The sequence below is a fragment of the Saccopteryx bilineata genome, chromosome 9 (assembly GCF_036850765.1).
Source record: "Saccopteryx bilineata isolate mSacBil1 chromosome 9, mSacBil1_pri_phased_curated, whole genome shotgun sequence".
In the NCBI taxonomy this organism is placed as follows: domain Eukaryota; kingdom Metazoa; phylum Chordata; class Mammalia; order Chiroptera; family Emballonuridae; genus Saccopteryx; species Saccopteryx bilineata.
In genome coordinates this window covers 74,748,356-74,762,092 of record NC_089498.1, presented here as the reverse complement: position 1 = coordinate 74,762,092, position 13,737 = coordinate 74,748,356, and the positions used below count along the sequence as shown (strand labels likewise).

The following is a 13,737-nucleotide window of genomic DNA, read 5'->3' as shown; positions in this document are numbered from 1 at the left end:
TGAAGGATATCTTTGATGGGTAGAGTATTCTTGGCTGAAAGTTTCTCTCTTTCAGGACTTTAAATATTGGGGTCCACTCTCTTCTAGCTTGTAGAGTTTCTGTTGAGAAATCTGATGATAATCTAATGGGCCCTCCTTTATATGTTGTATTCTTCTTTTTCCTGGCTGCCTTGAGAATCTTTTCTTTGTTGTTGGTTTGAGCCAATTTCATTATGATCTGCCTTGGAGTAGGTTTGTTGGGGTTGAGAAAACTCAGAGTTCTGTTTGCTTCTTGAATTTGAGGCTTTAGTTTTTTCCACAGGCTTGGGATGTTCTCATCTATTATTTGTTTGAATATGTTCTCCATTCCATTTTCTCTCTCTTCTCCCTCTGATATACCTATTATTCTTATGTTATTCTTCTTGATGGAGTCAGTTCCCATAGGGCTTTCTCATTTTTTTAAATTTTTGAGTCTCTTTCTTCTCTCTGTTGTGCCTCAAGTTGCTTGTCTTCTATTTCACTAATCATACCTTCTATCTGGCCTGTTCTATTAGCTAAGCTTGTTACCTCGTTTTTCAGCTCGTGAATTAAGTTTTTCATCTCTGTTTGATTTGTTTTCATAGTTTAAATTTCTTTGATAATATATTCTTTGTGTTCGTTGAGTTGTTTTCTGAGCTCCCTAAATTGCCTTTCTGTGTTTTTTTGTATATCTCTGAGTATTTTTAGGATTTCTATTTTAAATTCTCTGTCATTTAGCTCCAAGTTTTCCAATATATTAAATTTTTTTCACTATAGACTTTTCCTCATCTATTTTCACTACCTCTTTGTCTTTTGTATTCATCATATTCGATTTCCTTTTCCTTAATGGCATCTGAAGGTGGTTTTGTTGATAGTACTAATGAGAATTAATAAAGAATAAAAAGTTTTAAAAAATTTAAAAAATTAAAAAATTTAAAAATTATTATTTTCCTTTTTTTTACTCCTCTACCCTCCCCTCCTTCTTGAGCGAATATTGTGGTGAACTGTGAATTATATTGTACTAAATAGAACAAAAACTACCTATAATGGAGGGCCTGAGTTGGAGAGAAATGATAGAGGGGCAAAAAAAAGGGGTTATAGACCCACAAAATGCAAAAAAGGAAAAAATTTGGGTCAAGAATAAAATGATTTTCTTTTAGGTGATGGTTAACTAAGATATAATGAGAGGTATAAGAAGGAAACATGAAACATGGAAAAAAATATTAAAAAGTTACTATTGGCCCTGGCAAGTTGGCTCAGCGGTAGAGCATCAGCCTGGCGTGCGGGGGACCCGGGTTCGATTCCCAGCCAGGGCACATAGGAGAAGTGCCCATTTGCTTCTGCACCCCCCCTCCTTCCTCTCTGTCTCTCTCTTCCCCTCCCGCCGCCAAGGCTCCATTGGAACAAAGATGGCCCGGGCACTGGGGATGGCTCCTTGGCCTCTTCCCCAGGCGCTAGAGTGGCTCTGGGCGCGGCTGAGCGACGCCCTGGAGGGGCAGAGCATCCCCCCTGGTGGGCAGAGCGTCGCCCCTGGTGGGCGTGCCGAGTGGATCCGGGTTGGGCGCATGCGGGAGTCTGTCTGACTGTCTCTCCGTTTCCAGCTTCAGAAAAATACAAAAGAAAAAGAAAGAAAGAAAAAAAAAGTTACTATTGTATTGAGTGGAGTAAAAACTAGATAAAATGGAGAGCCAGGGTTGGGAGCACTGCTAGTGAGTTAAAAAAGCAAAATAAAAATCCCCCAAAGCACCACAAAGAAAAATTTGAGTCCTAAGTAAAATAATTTGTTCGTGATTGAGGATTTAGTGAGAGGAAAAGTAAAGGAGAAAAGAAGAAACTAATATAGAGGGAGAAAAAAAGAAAGAGGCAAACACAAAAAGAAGAAAAAAGAACAAAAGAAGAGAGAGAAGGAGTTAAGGGTTTTGGAGTGCAACCCTTATAGAGAAAAAGGAAGAGGAAAGGAAAGATAATGAGAGATGTAACAGTTGTGGGTAGTGTAGTTCAAGGAGAGGACAGTGAGACCGGCAGAGACTTAAACGACCAAATTGGAAAAGATAGAAAATAATCAAGACAAGAAGATAAGAGAAACAAACGAACAAATATAATAAAATGGGATAGGTTATAAAGTCTGTGGATTATTCTTGATTTTGAGAGGTTATCTTCTTGCTCTTTCTTTTCTCTCCCTTTTCCTGTTCGGTGACTCTGTACCCCAGGTTCTGCCCCTGTGGCACGTTTAGGTTGAGGTTTGCAGTTGATAATTCTCTGTAGCAATGTCATATATTGGGCTTCAGTCTCGTTGGCAGTCGAGGCTCATAGCATTTGCAGGCTCCGACAATGAGTGAGTCCATTTTTCCGGAGCTTCTCTCCTAGTCTTTCCTTCCTGAATTAGCAGCCTGATGATCCAGCTATGGGGTTGCTGCTGCCTCTGCCTTTGAGTTTAGTGTGGAACTGCTGGAGGCTCCAAGGATAAATATTTCTGTCTCTGGTTGAAGATCTTGTTGAATTTTGGGGAAAATTTATCAGTATCGCTCCTTACGGTGCCATTTCTCTGACATTACTGATATCTGACTTTTCAACAGAAACACTTGAGGCCAAAAGGGAATGGCAAGAAATATTCAAAGTAATGCAAAACAAGAGCCTACAACCAAGACTTCTCTATCCAACAAGGCTATTGTTTAAAATTGAAGGAGAAATAAAAAGTGTGAAACAAACAAAAAAAAGAACTCAAAGAATTCATTAAAACCAAATAAATGCTGCAAGAAATGTTAAGGGACCTGTTGTAAAAAGAATAATAGGAAAAAAATCTAGTAAAGAGAGATGTAGATTTAAAGAATAAAATGGCAATAAACAACCACATATCAGTAATAACCTTAAGTGTAAATGGATTAAATGCTCCAATCAAAAGACATAGGGTAGCTGCATGGATAAGAAAACAGGGCACGTAAATATGCTATCTACAAGAGACCCACCTCAGAACAAAAGATACACATAAACTGAAAGTAAAGGGATGGAAAAAAATATTTCATGCAAATGGAAATGAAAAAAGCTGGGGTAGCAATACTTATATCTGACAAAATAGACTTTAAAACAAAGGTTATATTAAGCGATAAAGGTCACTACATAATGCTAAAGGGAGCAATACAACAGGAAGATAACCATTATAAATATCTATGCGCCTAATATAGGAGCACCTAAATATATAAAGCAGATTTTGATGGACATAAAGGGCGAAATCAACAGCAATACTATAATAGTAGGGGATTTCAATACCTCACTAACATCACTAGATAGATCCTCAAGAAAGAAAATTAACAAAGGAACAGTGGCCTTAAAGGACACACTAGATCAACTGGATTTAATAGATATCTTCAGAAACTTTCACCCTATAACAGCATAATATACATTCTTTTCAAGTGTTCATGGTACATTCTCTAGGATAGACCACATGTAAGGGCACAAAAGCGATCTCAACAACTATAAGATTGAAATCATATCAAGAATCTTCTCTGATCACAATGGCATAAAACTAGAAATCAACCACAACAGGAAAACTAAAAAATACTCAAACACTTGGAAACTAAATAGCATGTTATTAAATAACGAATGAGTTAACAATGAGATCAAAGAAGAAATTTTAAAATTCCTAGAAAAGAATGATAATGAGCATGCAACAACTCCTCCCAATTTATGGGACATAGCAAAAGCAGTCCTGAGAGGGAAGTTCATAGCATTACAGGCATACATTAAGAACTTAGAAAAAGCTCAAATAAACAACCCTGCATTTATAAGAACGTGAAAAAGAACAGCAAGGAAATCCCAGAGGTAGTAGAAGGAAGGAAATAGTAAAGATCAGAGCAGAAATATATGACATAGAGTCTAAAAGAACAATACAGAGGATCAATGAAACCAGGAGCTGGTTGTTTGAAAAGGTAAACAAAATCGATGAACCCTTATCCAGGCTCACCAAGAAAAAAAGAGGACTCAAATAAATAAAATTAGAAATGAGAGTGGAGAGATAACAACTGACACAACAGAAATACAAAGGATTGTAAGAAGATACTATGAAGAACTATATGCCAAAAAAATTAACCTAGGTGAAATGGACAAATTCCTTGAAACATATAATCTTTCAAAAATCAATCTGGAAGAATCAGAAAACCTAAACAGACCAATTATAACAAGTGAGATTGAAACAGTTATCAAAAAACTGCCAACAAACAAAAGCCCTGGGCCAGAAGGCTTCACAGGCAAATTCCACCAAATATTCATAGAAGAGTTAACTCATATCCTTCTCAAGTTATTTCAAAAAATTCAAGAGGAGAGAACACTTCCAAGCTCCTTTTATGAGGCAAGCATAATTCTGATTCCAAAACTGGGCAAAGACAACACAAAGAAAGAATATTATAGGCCTATATCCCTGATGAATTTAGATACTAAAATCCTCAACAAAATATTAGCAAACTAGATCCAGCAATACATGAAAATAATTATACATCATGATCAAGTGGGATTTATTCTGGGGAGGCAAGGCTGGTATAGTATTTGCAAATCAATCAATGTGATTCATCCCATAAAGAAAGGGAAGGAGAAAAACCACATGATAATATCAATAGATGCAGAAAAAGCATTTGATAAAATCCAGCACCCATTTATGATCAAAACTCTCAGCAAAGTGGGAATACAGGGAACATACCTCAACATGATAAAGGTTATCTATGTCAAACCCACAGCCAACGTCATACTCAATGTGCAAAAATTAAAAGAAATCCCCTTAAGATCAGGAACAAGTCAGGGGTGCCCCCTTTCACCACTCTTATTCAACATAGTTCTCAAAGTCCTAGCCACCAGCAATCAGAGAAGAAGGAGAAATAAAAGGCATTCAAGTTGGAAAGGAAGAAGTAAAACTATCATTATTTGCAGATGATATGATACTGTATATAGAGAACCCTAAAGTCTCAGTCAAAAAACTACTGGACCTGATAAATGAATTCAGAAAGGTGGCAGTATATAAAATTAATAGTAATCGAGGCATTTTTATACACCAACAATGAACAGTCAGAAAGAGAAATTAAGGAAACAATCCCCTTCACTGTTGCAAAAAAAATAAAGTACCTAGAAGTAAATTTTACCAAGGAGATTAAAGACTTATACTTGGAAAATTATAAAACATTTATAAAAGAAATCAAGGAAAATACAAACATGTGGAAGCATACACCGTGTTCATGAATAGGAAGAATAAACATCATTAAAATGTCTATATTACCCAAAGCAATTTATAAATTCAATGCAATACCAATGACATACTTCAAAGATATAGAACACACATTCCAAAAATGTATATGGAACCAAAAAAGAACACGAATAGCCTTAGCAATCTTGAAAAAGAAGAATAAAATGGGTGGTATGACACTTCCTGATATCAAGTTATACTACAAGGCCATCATACTCAAAACAGATTGGGCCTGACCAGGCGGTGGCGCAGTGGATGGAGCATCGGACCGGGATGCGGAGGACCCAGATTTGAGACTCCGGGGTCTCCAGGTTGAGCACAGGCTCATCTGGTTTGAGCAAGGCTCACCAGCTTGAGCCCAAGGTCACTGGCTCGAGCAAGGAGTCACTCAGTTTGCTGTACCCCCTCCTCCCGGTCAAGGCACATATGAGAAAACAATCAAGGAACAACTAAGGTGACGCAACGAAGAATTGATGCTTCTCATTTCTCTCCCTTCCTGTCTGTCCCTATCTGTTCCTCTGTCTGACTCTGTCACCGAAAAAAAAACAACCCCCCCCCAAAAAAAAACAGCTTGATACTGGCATAAGAACAGGCATATAGATCAATGGAACAGTACAGAGAACCCAGAAATAAACCCATACCTTTACGGACAATTGATATTTGACAAAGGAGGCAAGGAAATACAATGGAATAAAGATAGCCTCTTTAACAAATGGTGTTGGGAAAATTGGACAGCTACCTGCAAAAGAATGGAACTAGATCACCAACTTACACCATTCACAAAAATGAACTCAAAATAGGTAAAAGACTTAAATGTAAGTCTTGTAACCATAAGCATCTTAGAAGAAAACATAGGCAGTAAGCTCTCCAACATCTCTCACAACAATATATTTGCTGATTTATCTCCACGGGCAAGTGAAATAAAAGACAGGATGAACAAATGGGACTATATCGAACTAGAAAGCTTTTTGCACAGCTAAAGACAATAGGAACATAGTAAAAAGACAAACCACACAATGGGAGAACATATTCGACAGTACATCTGATAAGGGTTTAATAACCAAAATTTATAAAGAACTTGTAAAACTCAACACCAAGAAGATAAACAATCCAATCAAAAAATAAGCAAAAGAAATGAATAGACACTTTTCCAAAGAGGACATACAGATGGCCAATAGGCATATGAAAAAATGTTCAAAATCACTAATCAGTAGAGAAATGCAAATTAAAACCACAATGAGATACCACCTCACACCTGTCAGAATGGCGCTCATCAACAAAACAACACAGAATAAGTGCTGGCAAGGATGTGGAGAAAAGGGAACCTCCTGCACTGCTGGTGGGAATGCAGACTGGTGCAGCCTCTGTGGAAAACAGTATGGAAATTCCTCAAAAAATTAAAAATCGAACTGCCTTTTGACCCAGCCATTCCACTATTAGGAATATATCCCAAGAATACCTATCACTGATTCAAAAGAAGATATGCACCCCCATGTTTATGGCCTCATTGTTCACAATAGCGAAGATCTGGAAACAGCCCAAGTGTCCATCAGTGGATGAATGGAATAAAAAGCAGTGGTACATATAGTCAATGGAATACTATGGGGCCATGAAAAAGAAGGAAATCTTACCTTTTGCGACAACATGGATGGACCTGGAAACTATTATGTTAAGTGAAATAAACCAGGCAGAGAAAGAAAAATATTATATGACCTCACTCATTTGAGGAATCTAATGAACAATGTGAACTGAGGAACGGAATAGAGGCAAAGGCGGGATCAAAGGGACCAGAGGGAAAGGGGATGAGAGGATGGGATCCAAGAAAGGAAAGAGATTAGTGAAGTTATATGTACATAACACTGTGTCCTAGATAGCAAGAAAGCAAATCCTGGAGAGAAGGGGAGAAGGTGTTAGGAGGAGGTAAGTTGGGATGTTGAGGGTAACATGGAGGTTGAGAGGAGATATATTCAGTGGGACACTTGAATTTATGTAAACAAATTAAAATCCATAAAAATTTTAAATATATATATATTGTCAACCATGGTTAGATTTTAGAACTGGTGACCTTTCTCTCAAATAATCAAAGGCTATATGATCATCCTTACAAATTTCAGTAGTCAAGTTGTTCACTGAATACAGGTTCATTATGTTCTAAAGTCTTTTCCTAACTCAGAGTTCTCTGATATTGCATATTAATAACTCATTTGTCCTACAGCATCATTTAAGAACAGGAATAGCACAGGAAGAATTCTTTTTGTGGGATAGTCTAACCAACAGAAAATAAGAAACTTGTTTAGAATCTAACGTATTCATTTTTTGTTCATTCCATCAGTGCTTCCAAAAAGGAATTTAAGACATAGTGACTCATTATGTTGTTGGAAGAAACAGAATTAAATCCCTAATCAGTGCACTTTCTGTCAAAGAACAATAGCTGAAACAGCCATGAAAATCTAGTGTTGTTGCTATCTGATTATTTTTATTTACAAATAAAATTTAATGGGATGACATTGATCAATAAGAGTACATAGGTTTCGCCTGACCAGGCGGTGGCGCAGTGGGTAAAGCGTCGGACTGGGATGCGGAAGACCCAGGTTTGAGACCCCGAGGTTGCCAGCTTGAGCTGGGCTCATCTGGTTTGAGCAAAAAGCTCACCAGCTTGAGCCCAAGGTCGCTGGCTCAAGCAAGGGGTTACTCGGTCTGCTGAAGGCCCGCGGTCAAGGCACATATGAGAGAGCAATCAATGAACAACTAAGGTGTTGCAACGCGCAATGAAAAACTAATGATTGATGCTTCTCATCTCTCCGTTCCTGCCTGTCTATCCCTCTCTCTGACTCTCTCTGTCGCTGTAAAAGAAAAAAAAAAAAAAAAGAGTACATAGGTTTCAGGTGAACATCTCTATACCATTTGAACTGTTGATTGTGTTGTGTGTCCAGCACTCAAAGTCATATCATTTCCGATCACTGTATATTTGTCCCTCCTTACTCTCCTTTCCTCATCCTCCTCCCGCTGGTAACCACTTCACTTTTATCTGTGTCCATGAGTCTCAGTTTTATATCTCACCCGTGTGGGGTATATATTTGTCCCTCTTTATTCCTCCCCTACATTTGACTTACTTCACATAGAAAAAAAGTGCTTTTTTCTCTTCTTTTTCTAAAGCAAAGTAGAAAAATTGGTGCTTCAAAGAACAGGCTAGTGTTGTTATTATTGTTAATAATGAAAGAATATGAAAATGGGCCCTGAATGGCTGGCTCAGTGGATTGAGCATCGACCCAGCATATGGATGTCCTGAGTTTGATCCCCAGTCAAGGCACACAAGAGAAGTGACCATCTGCTTCTCTTCACCTCCCTTTCCTCTTCTTTCACTCTTCCCTTCTTGCAGCCAGCGGCTTGATTGCTTTGAGCATCTGCCCCAGGCATTGAGGATAGCTCAGTTGATTTGAGCATCAGTCCCAGACAAGGTTTGCTGGGTGAGTCTCAGTCAGGGCGCATGTGGGAGTCTGTCTCTATCTCCCCCACACACACACTTAAAAAAAAAAAAATAAAAATAAAAAAAAAAAAAAAAAAAAATATATATATATATATATATATATATATGGATACTTAACTGGAACAGACCCTAATCATTAGGGCCTAATGTATCTCCATTTCTTAGTGGCAAAGATTCTCTTGGAATTCTGAGTAATGAACTTTGCATAGAATCTTATTGTTTTAATCAGTTCTAACATGTTAAGATCATTTTGTACATTGTATAGAAGTAGATTATGCTGTTAACTTGGAAAGGTTAAAACTGTACTGTTCACTCTATAAGTAGCTGGGGATTTAAATTTTTCTTTCTCATTGATTAATGTCACCCCATTAAATTTAATTTTCTTTAAAAAAAATTTCCTTTCTCAGTACCTTTCTGTGGAAGTAGGTTGTGAGTTAGCATAAACACAAGGCACCCTAATGCTTTACATAGCGGCTGGATTTCAGAATTACTCTGAAGCCTACCTTTCAGAGGAGACAAGGAAGTACAAGAGAATTGCCTAATATCATATTCCTTGTAGCATATTTCACTTAAAGCAAGCTGGTTTTTTGCTTGTTTATCTTAAACACTTTGACAGGATCAGCAGATGAAGATTGACCAGGCTGAGAGAACTTCCCTGATAAACTGGTAACTCCTAAATGAGAATGTGCTGCAAGGTTGCTGCTTGATTTGACTTATCAGTGACCAGTGTATACAAGCTCAGCCTCTAGAATGTTAGCACATTACTTTAGTAAACACTGAGTAGCCCCACAGAAAGCAAATACTCTGTTTTAAAGCAGGTAAGCCAGGATAAAAGGTACAGAAACTTCAGGCAGTACAGGATGTGCTGTTTGGTAAACTGAATTTTATTTGTTGTAAGAGGACATATGATGGCTAGAGTAGCTCAGTCATTTAAATGATGTGGGCACATGCCTTCACAGAACTTACAGGAGTGTGATAATAAAAGATGATAAAGCTGAACTTTTAAGCCTTCTGTATAACCTCTGTAATCGGTGGAGATAGGAATGGAAAAGCTGCTTTAATTCATTTGTGGCAACATATTGACTGGCTCTTGAGAAATTTTTCCCTATTTCTATTCATTTGGACTGTATTCCTCCTGATGTTGTGATGCCCCCTTCTCTGTCACCCCTTCCTTTCTGTTCTCTTTCAACAGCATTCTACCCTTTCTTCACTCTTCTCCCTAACCCTCAGTCCTCCTTGGGCAACTTCATTTCAGGCTCTTTGCAGCTCACCACACTTAAGCTAATAAATGACTCTTAGCTTCACTCCTGTCTTTTCAGGTTAGATCCATATTTCCAACAATCTCCTGAGCATTTTCATCTGAATATGCTGTTGACCCCTAGAATTCAGCAAAACTGATCTGAACTTGTTTTCTCAAACCTTTTACATCTGTCATATCTCTTAGTGAATGACGTGCAAGCTACCCAGTAGCCTAAGCCGGTCCTGCTGTCATCCTTTTTCACTCTGAATTCATCACAGCTAATTAATCATTAAGTTGTATTATTTCTACCTCGTTATTTCAAATTTGTTTCCTCCTCTCCGTTACCATTGCCATCATCTTGCTTCATGTTTAACGTTTATAAGACCTTCAGTGATCTCTGCTGCTGGTTCATGTTTTCCAATTCATCCTCCACACTGTAGCCAAAAAAGTCCTTTATAAATGCCTGTTTGATTGTGTCACCCCTCTACTTAGAACTTTCGGTGACTTGGTATTGTTTGCAGTTGTTACAATCTCAAGTATTTACAAGGATTAAGCAAATAATATATGTGAGTGAAGTGGGCCAAGTGTGAGACAAGGGGAGAATAGGAGAGTGCATTCCTGTCTAAAGAAATTCATATTCAGAATTTTTAAAAACATCTCCAGTCCTGAGAATCTAATGTTGCCTAGGACTCCAGTTAGTGCAGCCAAGTCTAAACTACTGATTATGGCGTATGCAGTGTTTCTCTGATAGCAGATTTGTCTTTGAGATGAACAACTTGGAACTCTCAGCTGTTACAGAGACAGTTGTAACCAGTGAGTCATGTTGTTGTTTTTGTTTCTAGGTCAGAACATACCAGAGTAAAAAGTTATGTGTTTATTATTGTTTAAGCGCCATAGTCTTCATACTGGGGACCATGAAGCCAAATGAAAAGTTTGTGGGCTTTGGAATCAACATTGACCCAGGTTCACTTGCCAGTTCTGTCACATAGTAACTGTGTGATTTTGAGCCACTCATTTAGTGGCTTTGAGCTTCAATTTTCTCCTCTAATTTAAAAATATAAAGGCTTTCAGGATTTAGAATACAGTATCAGATAGCCAACAGCTTTAAATTTTCCAGCTCAATGTTTCCACCTCTCTTCAGTAGGAGATAGCATCTAGCACCTAGACAGGTAGGGAAAATTTAAGACGTGGCAATTAATAATACAAAAATTGAATTTCCCTAAGGTGCATTTTTTTAGCAATTATACCTGTGGCCTAAAGAAAAGCAAACCAGTTGGAGGCCATCATCAAGTGAGGCAGGCAATTGGAAGCAGACAGGCACATGATTTGCCCATGCAACTGAAAACCAGGAGCTTCACAGCCGAAGCTGGCTCTCGAGCTGAAAGTGGAATTCAGGCCCAGAAATTCAATTTGCTGTTAACAAATTCCTGAGCAAGACTTTCTACAACTATGCAAATTGTACCAAGCTCTCTCTTTTTTTTTTTTTTTTTTGTCTACAATCTTTTAAATTTTTTTAGTAAAAATTATAACTAAAATTTAATTCAATAACATTAGGATATTTTATTTTGGTTCTCTACAACTACATAAATTTGAAGCACCAAAGGAGGGAAGTAAACTACTTAGTTTCTTTGCCAGAACATTCAGCACACAGAAAGGAAGGAGAGCTATTATATTTATATATTTTTCCAATGCATAGGTATATTCTGTTTTGATTGATCTGGGAACAGTAAGCTCTTAAAGAGCTTTCATCATTCATTTAAGAGGAAGAAAATATACCATCTTCTCAGACTTTGCATTTTTTTTTTATTTTGTTTTTTAAACTTCATCTTAATTTTAACATTTAAGTATACTTTACTGAGTAATTTTATACCCAACTGACATGGTTGAAGTAGAATGCTGAACAGCTGACAGTATGCTTTTCAGCCCTACCACAGGGCTATTGTGACAATTAGAAACTGGTACAGATAATAACTTAGTGGCAGAATGACATCCATTGAACTGATTGTACTTAAAAAATGGAGAGACTAGAAAGAACAAAATAGAAAGCTAGTTTGTTTTTAAAAACAAGACAAAGACTTAGAGTTTTACTTCTTTGCAGCAATAGTCTCACCCCAGACAGACTTTCATGCCCAGGTAAATAATACTATATTTAAGTAACAGAGCAACAACATTAGTGGTGTACAGCTAAGAGGATGGTGCCTAAGAAAGCAGGGCAGAAGTAACTGAGAATATTGAAACACAAAGATTGACAAGTGCTATCTTGACTGGCCGTGGTAAAATTCTCTTTTGGTCTTAAGGAGTATTTTTAAAAGTATGTAGGTAAATACAGTGGTATTCTGCAACTTGCTATTACATTTTAGTGTTTATCTGTTTTTTCTTAAGGGACTGATTTTTTTTTTTTTTTGGTCAGTGTCATCTAAATACTTTTTTCCTTCTTTCTCTGCCTTCTTCCTTTCCTCCTATCCTTCCTTTCTTCTTTTCTACTTTCAGCTCCTCAGAGAAATTTTGAAATTGCCTTCAAGATGTTCGACTTGAATGGAGATGGAGAAGTAGACATGGAGGAGTTTGAACAGGCAAGTTGTCCTGAACAGTTCCTTTAAGTACGTTCACATTTAACCCATCTTCATGTGCCTTGGAATTACTTTGCCCTTAATCAGTATATTCAGATGCTTAATTAGTATATTCAGATGCTATCTAATTTTTGAAGTCCCTAATGTATCATTTTTCAAAATTACTTACTTTTAACAGGTTTTCTTGTTTTCACTTTAAACATAAGGAATTATTTGAACATATGATTGAGTTCAGGATTGCTCTAATTTCACAAATGAATTAAACAATAATGCCGAGAGGCTAGGTTATGGATATTCAATCATATATTCAGTCAACATTTATCATACAGCTCCTTTGTGCCAGGCGGTTTCAGAGCACAAGGGTGAATGACAAATAAGAAATGCACAGAAACAAATATTTCAAAATACCTAGAGACAGTTAATCAAATTTGTACCCTATGTCTATCATACATTCTTTTTAATTTTTTTATTTTTTGGGGGGGAGGAAGGGGGGAAGAGAGACAGAGAATGAGCAAGAGAGAGAGAAACATCAATTTGTTATTCCTCTTATTCATACATTCACTAATTGATTTTTGTATGTACCCTAACCTGGAATCTAACCTGCAACCTTGGCATATTGGGACAATGCTCTAACCAACTGAGCTACCCCAACAGGACCATCATTGATTCTTAAATATACATAGTCTACTTAGAATTAATATTATACTATTTCACATAAAATGTAGAAACTTTGCAACCATATAGTTTCATTTACCCCTTCTCCATTCTTTCTGCTATAGTTGCCCTATGGTTATTATATCTGCATACAGTAGTCCTCCCTTATTCGTGGGAGAAACATTCCAAGACCCCCAGTGGATGCCTGATACTTTGTATAGCACCAGACTCTTAGACTGTATTTTTTCCTATACATACATACACTTTGCAGCTTCTCTTTAGCACATCCAGATTGTCAGCATCACTGCTCTTGTGCTGTAGGGCCATTATGAAGTAAAATAAGGCTTACTTGAACTTGAACATAAGCATTGTGATACTATAACAGTTGATCTGATAAACGAGATGGCTACTAAAAGACTAACAGGTGGGTGTCTTATATAGTATGGATATGCTGGAAAAAGGGATAATTCACATCGCAAGTGGGATGGAACAGGACTGCGGTGAGAGATTTCATCACACTACCCAGAATAGCACACAATTTGAAACTTACGAATTGTTATGT

The 13,737-nt window shown here is 37.3% G+C and overlaps 1 protein-coding gene across 4 annotated transcripts in view; it reads left to right on the top strand.

Moving 5' to 3' along the window:
* The window catches only part of MICU1 (mitochondrial calcium uptake 1), a 265,614-nt gene that overhangs the window by 140,635 nt on the left and 111,242 nt on the right, over positions 1–13,737 (top strand). For all 4 annotated transcript variants that reach the window (XM_066243013.1, XM_066243014.1, XM_066243012.1 and 1 more), the window contains one exon: positions 12,442–12,524. In XM_066243013.1, coding sequence (XP_066099110.1) covers positions 12,442–12,524 — 83 coding nt within the window. The remainder of the gene's footprint in view (positions 1–12,441; positions 12,525–13,737) is intronic.